The sequence below is a fragment of the Pteropus medius genome, unplaced genomic scaffold, assembly GCF_902729225.1.
Source record: "Pteropus medius unplaced genomic scaffold, Ma_sr-lr_union100, whole genome shotgun sequence".
Classification (NCBI taxonomy): domain Eukaryota; kingdom Metazoa; phylum Chordata; class Mammalia; order Chiroptera; family Pteropodidae; genus Pteropus; species Pteropus medius.
In genome coordinates, this window is record NW_024340849.1 from 46123316 (window position 1) to 46143585 (window position 20270).

General features: G+C 37.3%; 1 protein-coding gene across 5 annotated transcripts in view; it reads left to right on the plus strand.

The window, feature by feature from the left end:
• PTPRM (protein tyrosine phosphatase receptor type M) overlaps positions 1-20270 on the plus strand; it is a 699551-nt gene that overhangs the window by 144310 nt on the left and 534971 nt on the right. For all 5 annotated transcript variants that reach the window (XM_039845844.1, XM_039845843.1, XM_039845845.1 and 2 more), the window contains exon 2: positions 19414-19536. In XM_039845844.1, coding sequence (XP_039701778.1) covers positions 19414-19536 — 123 coding nt within the window. The remainder of the gene's footprint in view (positions 1-19413; positions 19537-20270) is intronic.

A 20270-nucleotide genomic window follows, 5' to 3' on the forward strand; every position in this document is an offset into this window, starting at 1 on the left:
GGATAAGTTTTGAAAGCAGGCACATCTTGATTTGAGTGCTAGATACTGTTATTAACTTGCTTATGTAATCTTGAGAAGCTTATTTTTGCAAGTTTTAGTATGCTCATCTGTTAAATGAGCACAATACTTTTTGTATGACAGGGTTGTTGAGTGTGAGTATTAAGCAACTGCTACATAACCATAGTGGATGATCAGTAAGTATCAGATTCCTTCTCATTCCCTTTTAGCAACATAACTAGGGTTTGAATCAACAGAGCGAGTTAGTTCATGTACTACTGCAGACCAGCTTTGCTATACTGCTTTTTAAGACATTTCAATCGTTAAATCTGCTTCTCTTTATAAATGCCATTTTTATCATTGTTTATATCATTGTTTTTTGTTTTGAGTGTATTCGCTAATGTTTTTGGTGGAATCACACCATTTTCTGTTGGCTTAATTTATAATTCTCTTTTCTTTTTGCATACTATTACGCATACTGTTTCATTTGGGGATCTGTTACACTGTTGGATTTTTGGCTTTACTCACCTTGTTTTTTTTTCCTCCTCCTCTTTAGCACATCTCCTCCTATTTCATTTTGGCATCCCTAACATGTTCATGTGTGTGCTATAAGTTTGCCCAGTTTGTCTTTAATGGTGCAGTATTCCTTTTTTATTTTTTTTTTTTATTTTTCAAAATGACAAGCTTATATTTCAAGTATGTGAAAATGCCTTAGAACTTCTTGTTGGATATAGATTAGTTGACATTTTAAACCTTAACCAGTGTTGTATAATTGTGTTTTAGTTTTCTATTTCTTCTTTACCCTTTTAATCGTGCACCTTACAGTTTTTGTCATCAATGAATGATTATTAAGGATTCTAATGAGCATAGCATTGTGCTGGATCTCGCATGGAGCAGTTTAAATACACCAAGTGTGATCTCTCCCCCGTCCCCCACCAACTTTCACTGTAGGCAGAATTTTATAGAATACAAATTATCATCTTTAAGTGCTTGAATCTAAAACAAATATGGACATATATGCCAAGCAAATATTTGAATGAGAGAGTGTGTGAATAGTAAACAAGTAGACATGAGCATCATTTACCATAGACTAGACTTCAGGCTCCCAAGATGTTACTTCCCTTTACTGTCTTCTTTTTCTCTACGTATTGACATGTCAGGCTCCTTTCCACATTGCCTGGAATAATTGCTAGACAGTTGTGCCACTTGAAAATGAGGCAACAAGTCCTTTGATTAGACTGGCAGTTGCACTACCTGTGACAGTATCTCTGCAGCAGTGTTGCTTTATTCTTTTTGCAGTTTGTTCTCTTGAGAAATAAACAGCAGGAGTGGACAGCAGTGGTTCAGGGCAATCTCCGGATAATTGGGAGACAGGACCTCCCTCCTTCTGAGGAGGCCAAAGGGAGATGGCGAGACCCTCTGTCTTCTCCCTGGCAGCTGGTATATGCATCTATGTCTGCCTGCAGCCAACCAGTGGGATTAGTTAGAGTTGATTCACTGTGTGGCTTTTGTAGAGGGCAGAGTGAAGTGAATGTTCAGTTTTCTAAACAGACTGCTCCTCTGGCCTGATCCTGTCTGCGTCTCTCCTCTCTGGGTCACTGCCAAAGCATGGTTCTTCAGTCTACCACTTATTAGCTACCCTCTGATAAACTGCTTTTTTATGTAAATTTACCACGGTACACTCTGTGATATTTGGAGCCAAGAATTTGAAGATAATAATAATCAGAAAACTCAAACAAGTAGTAGTAGAAATAAGGAGGAGAGCTAGGACATGTACCTCTACAGGAAAGGGGAGAATTATCAGTGAAAACGAACCAGAGATTGGCTTAGGATTAAAAAAGACCAGCCAGGAAGAGCCAAGGTAGATCTATTAGAGGTGAGCGTGGAATGTTAGGGATGGAAGTTAGAGCATATAACAAAGAAGAAAACAAGCTTGGTTTTTTCATTTCAAAGGTCCTTTGAGGAGTTAGATGTTGTGATCCCTTCAATCAGCATGGCTTTTTTCATAGAGAGAAGGAGGACCAGAAGCGAGAAGAAGAATAAGAAAACGGCAGCACATCCTTTTTAGGGTATGGTTAAGGATAGCCTTCCTGCTATAGCTGAGAACATGTACGGTTCATTTGGAGGAGTAATTGAAATGCTTAATAGCTGATCCGATTGAATTTGGGTCCAAAGCAAATATAGGATTTGAAGACAGTATGCAAGAATTTTATTCTGTGCAGTTGTATGTCATTTAGCTTTTAAACTGACTCAAAATAAAACGAAAACAATCTGCCTCTATTTCCTTCTCTTTTTCTAAATATTGTTGGCGCAGAGTGTAACCAAGACTTTTGTATAGCAATCCTGCCTTTAAAAAAAGATAGGTTACAATTAATTATATTTGTGCTCTTGTACACATTTTTTATTTTGCACTGGTTCCTTTCCAGTTATCTGCCATCCTCTGTGTGGGAAGCTGAGGCAAGAGTTTAAAGAATACAGTTTTAAGCTGCGAGGTTGCTATGGTCATATCCTTTACAACGTAAACCTTGCTGTCTCTCTCGAGTTTCACTTGCACGAACGACTTTGTTCATTTTGGATTCTTTGTAAGATCCGTCTTCATTTCCTCTGTTCCTATCAGACCCCTATATTTCCTTGTACTCTTTGGCCAAACACCATTGTTTTCATCTTACTGGATGGAACAGTAGATGCTGTTCCAGCTTGGATATTAATTTCCTTTCTAGTATAGCAGTTCTGAGCTGGAGCGTATTAGCATTTCTTTTCAATTTTGAAAGGAGATTTGATCTCTCAGCACCCTGCCACAGTGTCTGTGTTTTTTTTTTTTTTTGATGATTCATTGTGCATGCTTTCAGTGTCAGGTCAGGTTTCTGATGCAAATGGAAAGCAAACAAGCAGTTAATTCCATGCTTCCTTGTATTTTCCTGTAAACATGCCTGCCACAGTATTACATCTCTAAGCGCTCATGCTTAACATGCTTCAGTTTGTAAAGGATTGATTTGTTTGGCAGAATTCGTGGTGGTTGATTCTAGGAGTGAATTTTCTCTGGTATCTATTTGAGAAAATGAATCTCACTTCTCCATGCCTTTTTAAAATTAGCTTATTTCTGTTGTCGTCAAGTCTTTATTTAATATTTGTGCTCTTCTACACAGTGGTGTTAAGATGTCAATGCTGTTTGGGGATAAAATTCAAAGATGACATCTAACGTGTCCATTTTAGTAAAGATGTAATTTGCTTAAGTTGTAGAGATGCAAGGAGCATCCACAGAATAGCCATCTTTAATTATGTATAACAATTATACTGTAAGGAAAATGTACCTCTTAGGGGTTAGGAAACCAAGGGTTAAATTCTACCTCTACCTTCGTCTACCTCTGTACTGTAGGTGAGTCAATGCGATTTTCTGATCTCTTCCCTTGTCTGTAAGATGGGATAAAACTTTTGCCCTCCTTTGTCATCAGACTGTAGTGGATAGATATGGAATCGTGGATGTGGCAGTATGGTCATTCCATTCCTGCCCAGAGTGGACCCCAGAATGTTCCCAGATGCCTTTGTGGCCTGGTCTTCAGCCTCCCTTTATATTATTTCTTCTGCAGTGCATTTTGATTTCATGCACACATGATAGCCTTCTCACAGTGTGTACTTTCCCCTCTGTGTTTATGCTCTCTGGATTCTCTCTATTTATCCCTCAAGACTTGACCTGTCCCCCATCCACACCTTAAATGCCTTCTCCCCTCTGGAGTCTCCCTTGTTCTTCCTAATCTGAAATAGCCTCTTAGTAATCTCTAGTACTATATCACCTTGTCAACACAATGCTGAATTATAGGTGGTCACATACGTGTCTCGTATTACTAACTAGATTAAAATCCTGTGTTTTAGCATCTGTGACCATGCTACACAGTGCCCTTGTATGGATCTATTATTGCATGATGGATGGCTTGTCTTTGATAAATCGGGCAAACACCCCAGCCTTAGTTTCCTTACTTGCAAAATACTTTGAGTGATCTCTGTTCCTATGTAGAAATGTAAATTGGAAGTTCTTCAGTCTTATTACAAACAGTTAAGATGTGACCACCCTGGGCAGCCAGGCACCAGGCGCTGCTTCTTCAGTAAGATCTGGATTCTCACTGTGTAGTCGGGAAGACCAGTGCATGAACACACACTGTCCAGTGGGAGAAGGACAGTCTCATGCATGTGAGAATTATGGGCATTCAGTAAAGAGCTAATAACCCAGAAATAAAGAGGAGAGCTAGTACATTCTGTGGCAATGGCTCTTCTTAGAGTTGAGCGAGCGAGTTTGCTGGGATGGTAGCTGGGAAGTGCCTCCAGTAAATGTGGGGAGGAGTCCAAGAGCCTGTTTTGTATGGGAGCCTAGAGTGGTTGTGTGTGAAGTACCAAACCAGCGTGGAGAGCAGGTGAGGATGCAGGTGGAGGGGTCCTCTGGTCATGTGGGAATAACCTTGATGAGCTTGGACTCCTCAGGAGAGAGAGAAATGGGTACCAGAGGAGCACCTATTTCAGAACCAGTTGATGCCATGAGAGGATAGGAAAATGGCCATAACAGAGCTCTTATCTGCCCCTCACCCAGCAGCAGAATCCTTGGGAATTGACCTAAAATTCAGAGGTCCAACCCCATTTGCATCCCAATTTTTGGTCTATGGTGGGGCTCAGGATCTGTTTTAAGAAATTACCAGGGTAATTCTGACGCAAGTGGTCAGTGAACTTCCCTTTGAATAAAAGCCTTAAGACCTTTGTAAACCTAAGGAATTAAAAAATTTGTACGTTATTCATTTGTCTTGTGCAGACATATCATGGATAGCTCTGTTGTCTCAAAAGGTTCTATAAGAAAATATGTAAAACAGAATGAGAACAGTGCTAGGACAGGAGAATAGTAACCTTCAAAGAAACGTTTTGTGGTGTAGGGAAAGTTGGTATTTTCTGGAGCTCTACTGCAAATGCATTAGGAAAGTGAAGGCTTGCCACCGAGTTTGTAAATTGGGATTGATGTTTGTGTTAATATCTAAAATGTTGAAAGGAGATAGTGCAATGTTTGGTGGGTCTAGAGATTTAACAATTTATCTATAATAGGTTTTCTTTAAAGCAAGTTTTCCCCCGACCTAATTAAATCTTCTGGTTCTCCCTGGGTTTCATTTTTTAATTTTGAAGTTAGCAATATATAAAAGTTCAGTATAATGAAGGTCTTTATTGAGAATTATTAGCAGTAGTGCCACATTCTGCTTTCCTGTGGCTAAGGTCATGTCTGCATTTCTATGATAGACAGTTTCTGAAATTTATGGAGAAAAAAATTGATATTGATGCAACTTGGTTTTTACTCCCAACTCAAGAACTTTCATATCAGTCAAGTGTGCTGCTGAAAACTGGTGCCTGCCTCTTCTTATTTTCTTAAACCCAGGGAGAAGTGGGCATATCATTTATATCGGCAAAATCAGTACCACAAATATGATTTAGGAATTCTATAGGAGAGATCTAATCAGAGATGTGTTTTCCAGAGATGGCTGAGACAGAGTTATCTGCTTGTCCTTAGCAGTTGGGTTTGGCTCTTAGAATTCTATTTGGTTATTGGCTTAGACATTACAGAAATTAAGCTGGTCTGCGAAGTTTCCTCTAGACAAATTTCTGGTCCCATAAAGGATTAGTATTTCTTAAGCCCAGTCAATATTATATTGATCCACATGGGTTTATTCTTAGTTAACAAGTACCCAGTGCTAGGTTAGATATTGTTAAAAGTAAGTATCCAATATGGCCAAGGGCTAACAATAAGCTTACTGAAAGAGCATCCTATAAGAAAGAGAGATCCAGGCTACACATGATCGAGTGTAAAATTACACACTCAGATGATTAAAACCAACTATATGATGACACTTTGATTAACTAATCCCAGTATTAACCACAGATTCTTATAACAATTCAGCAAAATGATGGTGGGGGAGTGGGGAGTGGGGAACTTCATGAAAAGCAAAGCTCTCTACTCTCCTGGCTTTAAATTTAAAATATCTCAACAAATGTTTCTGGAGCAAATAGGGCACATCCCAAGCCTATTATGAATTCATCAAATTTGATATTTTCTTCTTTTGAAACTATTCCCCATCACCTTTTCCTATGTCTACTGACTTTAAGTCATCTTCATCAAAATAAGAAATATCTCATATCTAGTTATTTGTACTTGCGGATTGTTTGCATGGGCCTGCACACGATAGGTCTAAGTAAATCATTTTTGGAGAAGTGACTAGAGGATTGATTGTAGGAACCCATTTTCATATAGTGTTTTTCAGGTTTTAGATTTTGATTTAGTCTTTCTTGTAGACTGAAAAAATGTAAACTGATTCAAATAATTTTAGACATTAGCAAACATATGCTGAGGAGGGAGGTGGGTTGAGAAGAATCCTACTGAAATTACATTAGATGTTGTCAAATGTTCCTTTCCAGCACATACGATGTAATCACTTTGGATTGACTTAGATAGGACCAATCACCCCAAAGAAGCTCCACCTTACATAAGATTGAGAATAGTGGGTTCCTGGTTTCGTGATTTTGTGTTCTCTGTTTTACCTAGGCCAGGAAACTGGCCAGCCCTCACATCAATGTTCATATTTCTATGGTTTCTTTTACCTCCTCTCTACCTCTTCCTAAACTTTTTCTTCCCTTTTTAACACTGAGCTTGACCATCCTTTTTGCTTGTTTTATTTAATATTATTTTATTTAGGTTTTATATTATAATCAGTTTCCCCTCAACCATCCACCTGATACACAGCAACACATTTTAACCTGCATTATGTTTCTGATAAAGAAGTATCGTATTTAGAGAAGAGACAGAAAAACAATAGAATGTATAATCTTAACATGGAGTGCTAAGTTTTCAAATATAGTAAAGTATTAACTATTTTTTTGGTGCAAGTTTTGTTGCCCGTAGAACCCCATCATTTAAAGCAAATGAAAGTTGAATATATCAGGTTGAAGCAGGGTTTTAGGAAGGCCTGCAGTGGGCCTACCTTCACAATCTGAGGGGATCTGATCTACCTTACTCTGAAGATCTGAGTTTGAAAAACCAATGATCTAACTCATTCATGCTATTTAATATAAATCAGGATGCTGAAGACCAGAAAGGAAAGGGTGCCAACATTGACCTATTTACTCTATAGATAGTTAGGTAAGTGGATAAGCAGGCAGGCAGGTAGGTAGGTAGATGGATATATAATATATATGTATATATAAACACACACATAATATACAAAGTTATTTAATCCTTATAACATTCTAGAAGGTAGATGGTTTTACAGACAAAGGGATGAGAAAGGCTTTTAAGTTGATAGAGTTGGAACTGGCAAATCTACATTCTTTCCATCATATTTCCACACTGCTGGCTGGTTTCTTTGCCCAATGTCACACATGGGGAGGGGAAGGACTGGGACCCAGACCTTCTGCTTACTAGTCCAGGGATGTTCCCTCAGACTACCTGTTCTCTCTAGTCAGTGGCAAAATAGTATCTGCTAAAGAAGTAAATAGAATATTGAGTAAGCACTCAATTAAAAAAAGAAAGACACTCCAGCTTTATTCACCTTGAGAAGGGTTAATGTTCTTAGTTCTCTATATTTTAACACTAATTAGTCATGTAAAATAACTGGAAAGAAATAATTTTTGTGCTATATAAGTATTGCTCTTAGCTTGGAGAATTTTGCATGGAATCCAGCTTCCTAATTTAAAAATTATAGAATGAATTATTTTTACTCAAAGTGTACTTTATGACCTGAGAATTGAAGTTTGATGTTAAATAAGTATTCATTATTTTTATTTTTCATAAGTTGGAAAGATATATAATGTATAATCATTAACATTCTTTTGCTTTTTTTTTCTTTACAAAAAATCAAACACAACCAACTGAGACATTAAAGCAAAATTCCAGTATGATACACAGAAAATCTGTGTGCTTTTTGTTGACTTATGCTGAGGTCTGCCAAATAACAGCCTTATTATGCAGATTCTTAGAATAACAGGCCATGGATATCTTAGACTCTCACATCTAGTTGCTGACTCTCTCTCTCTCTCTCTCTCTCTCTCTCTCTCTCTCTCTCTCTCTCTCTTTCTGTAGCATTTAAGAACAGATCTTTGAGGTGAGTTGTTTTTTTATTTGTTTGTTTTCTCTTGGCTCCCACAGCATTTTTCATATTTTTTTAAACTTCTTCCTGACCCCCAAGTTGTCTTCCCAGAGGACAAGGGTTTCTTTTAATCCTCTAACCCCCTCTTCCTTCCTCCTCAGTGCCCAACATAATGCCTGGCACTGAGAGGGAGGGAGGGAAGGAGATGCCAGAAGTCAGATCAAAAAGGCAAGAATTTTAGAATCAGGATTTCTTCTTCCTTGGGTGTAGCCATAGTGTTTAGTGAATAGAGTCTATAGTATTTTTTTTCTTTAGTATTCCTTTCTAATAGATTAGTAAATGGTTTTTGTTCTTACCTTTGTTACACCACACTTTAAAGTAAGTATTTAATGAGTGGCAGCACCTTTCTAGGACTGGATACACACAGGTGAAGGGAACATTGTCCAGGCCCCAGGAGGTCACTGAGCAGTCAAGAAGATGAACATGCCCACACTCATGTTGCCATGTGGGGTGTAAGGGCATCTGGAGGCCCTATATTTTGCAGTGATGGTACACAGGAAGGAGTAATTGACTGTATCTGTGAAAAGAAATCAGCAGCAAGTACCCAGGAGAGGGGCATGTGAGCTGGGATTTGAACTGTAAACAAGAGTCTACCAGCCAGACTCCAGGGGTGGGGTGCAGGGATGGCACAGGTAGATGTGTGACATGTGGGTAGCATGGTCATTGGGATGACTCTGCAGATAGTCAGGAATTACCAGAGTATACTAAGAAAGGGAAGCGATGGCAGGAAATTAAAGGTGTAAGGATCAAATCAGGAAAATTTCATATGTCACATGATAATATTTGAACATTATCGCGTGGGCAGTGAGGAGCTGATGAATTTCTTAAGTAGGGAGAGACTCTTTTCAGCTTTCTGTTTTATAAAAGGTCAACTTTTTCTTAGTGTGTGGGATATACTGGAGAGGGCAGAATGTAGATGTGAGGGGGCGGGTCAAGTTCAATGGGGACATGAGATGAAACTCAGACTGTAGTATGGTGAGAGGAGGAAGCTGATAGGAGAAACATTTAGGAAGTTGTTTGAGGGGTAACATGTTGAGTGGAGAGGTGGCCGACTCACAGGTTTTTGGCTTGATCCGTTGGTTTATGATGCCATCAGCCAACACAGATGATATCAATAAAGAGATGCCTGTCACTTTAATTTCCTGTTTCAGATAGTATGCACAACTTCTTTGCAGTTCGTCGTCTTGAAACAGTGAGTACACGTTCACATTCACCACCAAGTTCAGCTTCTATAGGGCATAAATCCTCAGGGATTTGCTTATTGTCAGAATTGCCCCTGAAAATTCTTTAGGAAACATTTGGGTTAAAGACCAGTACACTGTTCCCCCCAAAAATCCAGATTAAACAAGAGAAGTATGTTGAACTCAATGAGATGTGCAAACTAAGAGAGAGGCATGAAGGAAGAAGCAACAGTGATTGGGTGGGCGTGAGAGGCACAGCTCATCTCTCCCATTTTTTAGTTCTAGGTCATTGGGCATATGATTATTAGGCTCCTGGACTAAATGAAAGACTTCCCTATCACCCCTCTCCCCCATTTTCATTGTTGAAATCATGTACATTCATTGCCCATATGAGTGCTACATGTCCCCTTTTCATACAGTGAGCAAGACACATTGTGCGTGACTTGTCCAAAGATAGAACAGTTAGATGACAGATCTAGAACTTAATGTATCCCAAGTCTCAGATTCCAATTAAGTAGATTGGCCTTCAAGTTTCTAGTTTTTATTTTAGAATAAGTACTCCTAATGATAGAAAATTGGAATAAATGTTTTACCAAAAAGATATAGGAAATTGCATATACTTTTTCTTCTAATTTGATTCTACTCAGTGAATGTGATATGTAGAAAGAATGTTCATTGAGGGACATACATTTAGTTGAGTTTAGGTTAGTCACCATCCAGTGAAAATAATCATTGGCTGGTTATTACAAGCTGAATAGCATGGCTTGGTTGTACTGTATATTGGTGAGTTAAGAAGTTTCTCAGCTGTCCCAGATAATGATTTTATGCTAATCTTCAAGAGATTGATTTTGTAAATCATACTAAGATGGCAGGAGTGCTACTAGGCATAAAATGAAATTCTATTTCTTTCTTTTTTTGCTTTTTTGAAAAAATTTTCTGGGTATCTCTGACCAACAACCAGGATTGTTTTCTTCCTAGGGTATCTCTTCTTGTTGAGTAGTTCCACTTAGAGAAAAATTACAGAACAAGGGTTTCTTAGCTTGAAATTAGAGCATGGAACAGTGTGATCAAGCAGTGCTATTCTGTTGTCCTTATTCATCTGAGAGATATTTATGACTAAAAAATAGTTATTTAGAGCAGTGATCTCCAAAGGCTTTCTCCACACCCTTTGAGGAATATAATACAATCCATTGATGTATGGAAAAAAATATTTGAACACCAATTCATATTTATTTTCTAGTTCATACTTTAAAAGTTCAGTTATATGTGTGTCTCTAATAATTTGCATATGTAGAATACTACATTATATAATTTATAAATAAGTAAACATAGAAGGTTTTTGCCTTTTTAAGAACCTGATAAGAGACCATCTTAAAAATGTTGAAACTACTGATCTAGAGCTCCTTTCTAAAATAGGTCAATTAGATTATTCTGGGAACTTTTTAAAACCACAGATTCCTGGAGATGCTCCCAAAAGATTCCAGGTAAATGGGTCGGTCTAGAACAGTAATTATCAAACATTAGTATGCATCAGAATCACCTGGAGGTCTGGCTTGTTAAAACACAGATTGCTGAATCTCACCCCAGAATTTCTGATTCAGTAAATCAAGGTTGAGGCCTGATAATTTACAGTGCTAACAAGTTCCCAGGTGATGCTGCTCGTTGAGGGACCCACTTTGAGAACCACTGCTCCAGTGTGGGACTCAGAATACAGGCCATTCTGGGATCAGGTGATAAAGGACTGACTGACCTAGATTTGATCATCTTCTCCCTAGACAGTTATGCACAGTCTGTCAATTTGTTTTCCCTTTTTACTCCTGTTGCTATGAGAGAGGCAACAACTGTTTTCATACTATAGTTTTTAATATTGGTGTGGCGGATGAGAGCACCGGTGTTATATTCAGATAGATTTGAATTTATAGGGAATACATATGAGTGGTTTAATTAAATCCTATAGCAACTCTATGAGGTACTAATTTGTATGTTGAAAACTCAGACAGTTAGGGTCCTAATGATTTGACTGTATCTGTACAGTATTCGAGAATAAAAATAACATTATTACCCACTTAAAAAAGAAACAGATTTTAAGTCAGTAAGAAAAATATATGGTTGTTGCAGTCAAGTCTTTTTTAAAATTAGGAATCAATAGATTGATATAAAATGAAATATCCAGTAAATGTAATAAACCACAGAAACTTTAAGAATAAGGCAGCTCATTTCCTTTGAATTATATAAAATATATCCATCGGCAAATAGCGCTTTTATAATAGTGCATAACATTAGCCATTTAAATGCCTGTGCAATGTGTAAAAACTGCTTGCTAGATTAAATTATGTAAAAGAACATTTCTATAATGCTTAGTGTCTGATTCACTAACCATCACTGGGGCACTGAAAGTTTGAGAGGCATTATATATTTTCATTGTTTGGCAGGCAATTAAATGCAGGTGTCACTGGGATTGATTTACAAGAAGAAAGGAGTGGCTCCCTATGTTGGTTTAGGTATTTTTTTAATTCTTAAAACAGTTATGTATATTATAGTTCACTTTCTCTTTTTACTTTGAAATGTTTAGTTTATAGACTTTTATTTCACTGTCTTAAACATGAAATAAATAGTTAGGACCACCTGCAATTACATGTATTTTAGGAAAGGAGAACATATAACATCAGTTCTTTTGGGGGGAACTTTAGCTCTAGTTTTTGATCTGCCTTCCCTGTGGAGAGACCCATTTAATACTTCATACATTTGATAAAGGCTGCTTTAAATGGGGTCATTCTGTATTTAGAACAAATGAGAACAATGTTCCAGAAATCTCCTCAAGGAATATTACCATCTTTTTTAGAAAATAACTTTTAATGGACTGTAATTATAGGAAAAGCCATTGCTAGAGACTACAAGTCAATTTTACCTGTTAAAGGCAAAACAACTCAAAATAAAGTTTACGAAATTAGCATTTGATTGTCCTCCACTGGTTTCTTGTAAACAGCACTTTTTGGAGCTTATTTGCAATGCAATTCATGTAGCAATCAGTATATAAACAGTATATGGTGTTGTTTGCTTACTTTATGTAGGTGGGTTAAGAGTGATAGTGTGTAGACTGGAAAGAGTATAAACTTTGGACCCTGACCTTGGTTGAAATGCTGGCCCTACACTGAATTTTGTGTGATTTTGGGTGAGGTTTTTGACCTCTCCACACAGCCATTTGTGAAAATAGGGATCTATCAATCAAGGTCCAATCAGGAGATTGTTCAAACTACAAAGTAATTTGAACAGGGAGTGTTTATTATATGGAATAATTAACTATAACAGCGGATAGTAATACAAACAGTTGGCTAGTATTAAGTAAAGAGACCTCTAAAGAATAAAGGAATAGCAGAAATGAGGAACAGCCACTGCTCCGGGGCAGCGATAGAGCTCCAAGGAGATCCTTCTAGAGCTGAGATCCAGGGCTTGACTATGGCTCAGTGGATGGCACAGAAGTCACTATGGAGCTGATATAACTTGGAAGAAATGTGTCCTCTAGGGTGGCAGGCAAAGCTGTTCATGGGAAGTGTCCCTTTGGAAACGCTCTGCTGCAAAACCTCCATGGGGCTGCTGGGGCAAGCTGCTCCCTGCTGGGCACTGATGGCCACCATGCACTGGAGGAGCTGGGCACTGGGAAGTCCCTGCCTTGTGCTAGAGAAGCTTCATGTGCTGAGGAACCTTCAAGGGAGGGCTGCAAGCCTACTGCTCTCTCCCGCAGTGCCTCTCTAGAACCCTCTATAGTCAAAGCTTAACATATTGCCAACTGGGACATGAAACTTAGAGGGCTCGGATATACTTTTGCAAAGCAAACAATGATGTGAATTTAGAGCTGAGAGGTAATACATTGATAATTGGCACAAAGGATATTAATGCTTACATTTAGGATTTTTAAGATTCAATAATACATGTAAACATTTGCATGGTTTTTGTTACATAACATGTTCTTCAAATCATGCATATTGAGACAATAGTCTTATACTGGTTGTGAGGAGTAAGTGGGAAAAAATGACTAGATATTACCTTAAGCAGAATCTGGCAGCACATGGCAGATGATCACAAAATGGTAGTTGTTAATACCAGAGAATTTTGCAGATCACAGATTGCACTCAGACTGCCATAGTAGTGGTGATTAATAACTTAAAGTTAAATGAACAGTCCCAGGTAATGATTCTCACCTCCAAATCTTAAAGATGAAAGATAATACCCTTTGAAAGATCATGAAGTCAGTTTAGTGGATCTATATTTGCCTTTTACAAAATGGAACAGAACAGAAATGAAAAATGTCAGTGTATGCCAGTAGAGATAAATTTGGTTCGTAAAATGTACATATACAAGACCACGGGTCACAATCAAAAAAATTTAAGTACTGCCCTATTGGTGGCCTCTAATCCTTGTGAATTTAATTACCTTTGTCTTCTCTCCAGGCCTAGAGCTTTGGTAGGATATAGAAGGTCATGTGAAAGATCTTATAAGGTTTCCTTTGGGGAAAAAGTGGACCATCTTCTCCTTTATAGCTTCTATGTTAATGATGTAATACTATTAGGTCTCTCAAATTTTCTGTTACTCTAAAGCAAGAAGAAAGATAAATTCCCTCCAATATGCAAATAAATTAAGAATGACCTTTATAGACAGCTAGCCTTGCTATCTAATTATTGCCAGGAAAAAAAAAAAAAAAGACTTCAACTTTTCTAAATGAAAGCCATAATTGGTGGAGACTTCATTAACATTTAACTGGCTTATAGTTTTCACCGTGATAAAAAATGAACATGTTCATTGATTTAGTCACATTTGTAGCAATTCATCTTGGAATACACCAGGACAGGGCTGGGTATTTTGTGGGGCTATGCTGAGATTGTTTTTATTGTTTAGATGGATATTATATTTAAAAAAAAATTTTCAGGAAAATGTGTTGCAGCCAAATTCTGCATAAAATTTTGGGAAATTCATTATTCATTTTTCTAAATACAATTTATTAGATGCCTACCATGTACTAGCTCTAGGGAATACCAAGATGACTAAGATAGAGTTATAATCAAAATTACTTTTGAGCAGAATTCTCATGCTGCCTATAGGCTTTTTAGACACCTGTTCTTTTGAAACACTTCAGTTTTCGTGAAAAAAATATCAGGCCGAACACCATTTCATCTGATTTCTAAAGCATGTGGCTTCATGCTTCAGTAATAACACAGACTAGTTACAGTTTTTAGTTGGGGAGTAAATACACAAACTTGTGGCAGCCCATTAAGACTTCATTGAGAGAAACGATATGCATAAAGGCCATTTAAAGGGTATTATAGTTTTAATCCTAGAATGCATTGAGTTTCCACAAAATCGAGTTTATTGAATCGAAGTTTGATGACATGCTGTCATAACATGTTACTAAATAGACCCTAAAATCCAATGCTCTGTTCTGGTGGATGCTCTTGAGAGCCCTGTTCATCAACTCATGTTGATTGCTTCTTACCAGGGCCCTTGGAAGATAATTCTCTCTGGATTTAGGATTAGGAGTAGTCGTGTTCCTTTTGGGTTTTCAGCTTAGAAGACACTATCATGTGTTAATGTGGGCTCTCAAGACAGGATGCCTGGGTTCAAATCTCTGCTTCACTACCTTCCTGCTTTGAGAACTTTGTGAGCTGTATAACCTTCTGTGTCTCAGTTTCTGTATCTGTGAAATGAAGATCACAGTATCTATCTTATAGGGTTGGCTTGGGGATTAACAAATCCTCAGTAAATGTTAACCCCTATTAATGTTTTAGTGTTCATGTTATTATCTCATAGATACTGAGAATTATATAATCAATCATATTTTCCTCTTTGCACTGACTACCCCAAAGCTCAAAGTGAAATTTGTGGCAAACTTCTAGTAAATGAATTGTGACTTTTTTATTACTTGGTAGTGATGGTAGAGTCCTTGCCATATTACTGGTGTAATCTTATTTTTTTTTTTCTGTGCTCTGCTTTCCTTGATATTCAACTTTTAATTTTATTTGATTTTGTTAATTTAATTTTCATTTGATTTGCATGTCATGGAACAGGCCAAGCAATCATCTTTCTTTTAAAGACATCACTGCTGTCAATTACTTGAGCATTTGACATCCTTTCACACTTCCTTTTGCATAATTCATTCTTCATTCAGCACATGTAGTATTGTTTATTGTTTTCACATTTGCTAAGGAAAAGCCTTTTCTTCTCAAGGTATGATGTAAGCATGTGGGCACGTGTGTGAGTTATGTGTGTGTTTGTGTGTGTGTGTGTGTGTGCGCGTGTGTGAGTGTGTGAAAGAGAGAGAGAGAATATAAATGATGCAGATCACAGCCCCACTCATTTTGCATTACCTTTTATCCATCTTATATTTGACTTTTGGTTTAGTCTTGAATCCCCTCCCCAAGAAAGAAATAATTTACTTTGATTTGATGGAGGACTAGAATCCAGTCATAAGCTGTTGGGCATTGGTCCAAGTAAGACAGTTGTGGAGAAACCTTGGTAAGTCTGTTGCTGACCACATTCCTGTACATGATGGCAAACTGTCCGTGTTATTCTGAAAATTAAGAAGAATTTTTGGAAATGCTTATTCATTTCACTAAGTTTCAGGGGACTTTGCTTCCTTATTATTTTCTTTGCTGGCCCCAAAACATTTTACAAAAACCTAGCCAACACTGTTCTTTGCTCCCACGTGCTCCGTAGGGGGCCCATAGGAAGTGTGCCTGCAGGATTGCTTACAACTTTTCACCTTCTTATGAAATACACTTTGAAATATCCAATTATATATTCCAACTATTTGCAGTAAAATGAACTCATGAGAGTAATTGTTATATGAGGTATATATGGTAAGGAGGATTTAAGAACCAAAAATAACTGACACTGGTTGAACATGCCTGACACTTCTGTGAACTTTACATTTGCTGCATAACTAGATCATTAGAAATATCATGTGGGATATGTGTGATCTCTATTTTATAGGTGGAGAAACCAAAGTTCAGAGAGCCAAGTGATCTGTCCACAATCACAAAGCTAGCAGGGGAAGAATGGGGGTGTGCCACACGTTTGATCCTGGAACTGGTTCACTTTCAACACTATGCAAAGCTTCCTTAAAACCAAAAGTTTAATTTGTTCACTCTCAAATTGTTTATTTCAATTCTGATGTTGTTTACCTTAATCTCATCTCATTTTAGCTCAGTAAATCACCTTTGCTGTTTTTAGGGTCTCTCGTCTGTTGAATGAATGCCAGTGGATCTGAAAATCGGTGTTCAGAGGGATTATCTTATGGCAATAAGAAATCCATACTCTTTCCCATTTTCCAGTGGTTTGATAATCATACATGGGTCCAGAAAGAACAATATCATATGTTTTATGTTTCCTTTCAAGTGATAAAAACAGCTTTATGTAAAGGGAAAATTATATCCTTGCACCGGCATTGTGTTAGTCTTTGGGGTTTGCTGTCAGCTCTGCATTCTCTTGACTTTATATTTGGTTATATCTCGAGTACCAACAGTTGTTTCATAAACCAGATCTGTAACCAGCCTTGAGCTGTTTTGTGGTCGCCTATAACTACTCCTCACTGTTTAAGACTGCACTGCAGGACTTTCATCAAAGTGCTATCTATGCTTCCATTGGGGGGCCCCTTCTCTGTCAAAATTCATGGTAATTTTTTTTTCTTTTTGAACATTATTAGTGCTACCCACTGTTTGGACTTACGGCTATAGTACTGAAGCTGTTTTCTATATCAAATTTAGGGTTTGCAACCAAGGGAAAATATTTCTCGTAAATGTTTGCATAGTCTTCTAACATTTCCTACCCCAAATTGGAAAGTTGTTAGTATTATGTGCTTTAAACAAATCCACTTTGTTTCTTTGAACTTGTTAAAGCTGAGTAAGAGAGAAGTATAAATTACCACTTGTTGTCAAGGTGAAATATGTAGTTAATGTTGTATTTTTGTAATGTGTTTCTGTTCCCTGTGGAATGTTTAATTGACCAGTTCTGCTAAAAGTGTTACAGAAGACAGTGTTCAGGGCCACTAATTTCACTGTCATGCCCGGAGCTAACAACTAGACAAAGCCAGAAAGCTGGGAGAGATCTTTTAAAAGGGTCTGAGGTCCCTTGACTCTGCCCTGTTTAACATTTTTTTATCTGTGATTTGGAGGTGGATATTGAAAGCATGCTTATCAAATTAGCAGATAACTCAAGTCTAGGTAGGATGACAAATACCCTAATGACAATATCAGGAATCCAAAGGCTCTCAACAGGCTGGAGTGATGCACTGAGAACAGGGAGACATGGTTTACTTAGGATGAATGTACATACTGTGTTTGCATTCAGAAAGTTACTTGCCTTATTACAAGAGAGGAGAGATAGCTCAATGGCAGTGGTATGAATTTCAGGCTTGTATGGGATTTCAGGTGCACAGAAGCTCAGAAAGAACTCACACTCTGCCCAGACTACTGAAAGAGCATGAGGTCAGGGGAAGTAGCCTGTTGAATTCTGTCTGGCTCCAGTACTGGGAATCCTTCTTTTGGAAAAGGGCTGATAAACCTGAGAGTGTTCAGAGAGCACCTGCCAAGATGATGAAAGTCTGAAAACCTTCTAGTGGGAGGAACTAGGGGGAGCTGGGCATGTTTTGCCTGGAGAAGTGACGACTTAGAACATGACAGCTCTTTTCAAATAATCAGCTTTCCTGTGTAAAAGCTGAGATTTTTCACTATTTCTTCACAGTGTAGAGCTAAGATAAATGAGTAGGCATTTCAAGAAGCAGAGTTTGTTTTGTGCCTTTATAATTGGGAAATTATCTGTATGGTAGAGATGCTTTTTTAAAATTCTGAGTGCTTCCCCCATTCAGAAGTTGTCTGTCTATCTGTCTAGGTTGTAGAATTGACATAAACATTTGGATGAAAATTGGACTAGGAGACCTCTAACATCTGTTTTATCTCCAAGTTTGTACAATTACTGTTTTACTTGGCTTCCTGCTGCCAGGGCATACACTGCAGACATAGTTTAATAATGTCCTTATTTTTGTGTTTTTTTTTGACCAGAAGCCTTAATTCTCATAATTGACAAATAATTATAATTAATATTTTTAATTACTATAATTAATAGCATTATATAATGGATAGTAGGATTTTTGTAATAATATGATCAATTTAATCACTCTTGAAGGGAGTGGGGTGGAGGTAGACAGGGAAAAATTTTAAATCATTTCTTCAATTAAAAACATAAATTTAAATAATAATAATCACGTGAAATGTGAAATATTGGAGAAAATATTTGATACTGTAATAATTCAGAGTAATAGGAGACATTTAAGAGGATATGGTGTGGGACTCAGAATCATCAGTGTGCCCCAAATGCTGAAACGCCTGAATTGCTTTGTATATACTGTATTTTCTTTCATTCTTTGTTTCTTTATTTAAGTACTTGTATTTCTAGCACCAAAATTAGGCAGATGCTTATCACATTTAGTTTTAAACTTATTCTTGCCTTTTAAAATTGTGGACAATGAGGACATTTATAAGGTCTTAAGTTTGAGACCTCAAATCTCCAAAATATTAAAATGAAACTAATTTCTATGTTAGATTTAGAATAATCCCTAGAAAAATATTTTGCAAACTATGTCCTACTGCATTGTCCCCTACCATTATGTCAGTACTGTGGTGAAAACATTTCTCTTTTAATTTTTTGGACAAATTATAATGGCTTTTCTATTGAAAGTACGTTGAAAACTGATTGATTCTATTAAAGTGAACACAATATCAGTTATTGCAAATTCCTGTGAATCTAGAAAATATGGATTATAAATTTGCTTAAGTCTTACTTTCAATTGGATTTTACAAACATTGGTCCTTTTGAAGAAACAGTATAATATAGCAGTACTGGCAAGGCATGGTTAATATTCAACTAGTGCTTAGCGAGGGTATAATAAGGTCAGTTCCTCTTCACAAAGGTCAAATCAAATTTAGTTAGCATCAAGTAGGTTGACAGTTACTTGTAATCGCCATAGCTTATTCCAGAGTTTTGGTGCTATTTACATTATTTTTTATTCTGTTACATTTCAGGGGGTTGCCTCTTTGATGAGCCATATAGCACGTGTGGATATAGTCAAGCTGATGACGATGACTTCAATTGGGAGCAGGTGAACACCTTGACCAAACCGACTTCTGATCCATGGATGCCATCAGGTTTGCATTTAGTTTTAAGTTTTCTTTTTAAAATCAGAGGTTCACAAGAGTTTTAATCACAGTGAACATCCACTAGGTATTGGTTGAATGAGTGAGGGTATTGGTGTTTATGGCAGTCAAAGGAAGATTAACTAGTGAAGATCCTACACTTAAGAAGACTGGATACACAGAGTTTACCTCTGTATCTCTCCTTTAAAGTCTAATTAAAGTTTATGTTCTTTTTTTTTGGATACACCTCAGTTAGATTAATGGGCATTTCTCAGTTGAACCTTTTCCAAGCAGCAGATATTGGAAATAGATTAATGTCTCTTCTGGGAAATATATCTACTAACTGGAACTCTAGCTGAGGAATCCAAATAATAAAGTCTTGGTCACAAATTGGAGACCTTGGGAGGTAACTTAAACTTTGTCAGCCTCAGGGGCTCACCTGGCACCAGGGAGATCTGGGAGCATGCCAGTGATCTTGAAAGCATTCTGAAGATAAATGGTAATGCACACATGTGGATATTTTTTTCTATGGTAGAAGTGCTTAGTAGATTTTCTGATGAGTGAAAGTCATTTGTTCCACTGAACACCAGCAAGAATTCTACTTCTTATTCAGAAGGAAGAGTGGGAAGATGATGACTAATGAACTCTAATCATACTGGAGCTTTATCATTGTAATGGACACCTTTTCAGGCTGTGGTGTTAGACATCCTTTAAATTTTTAGATTTGCGGATTTATTTTATAAACG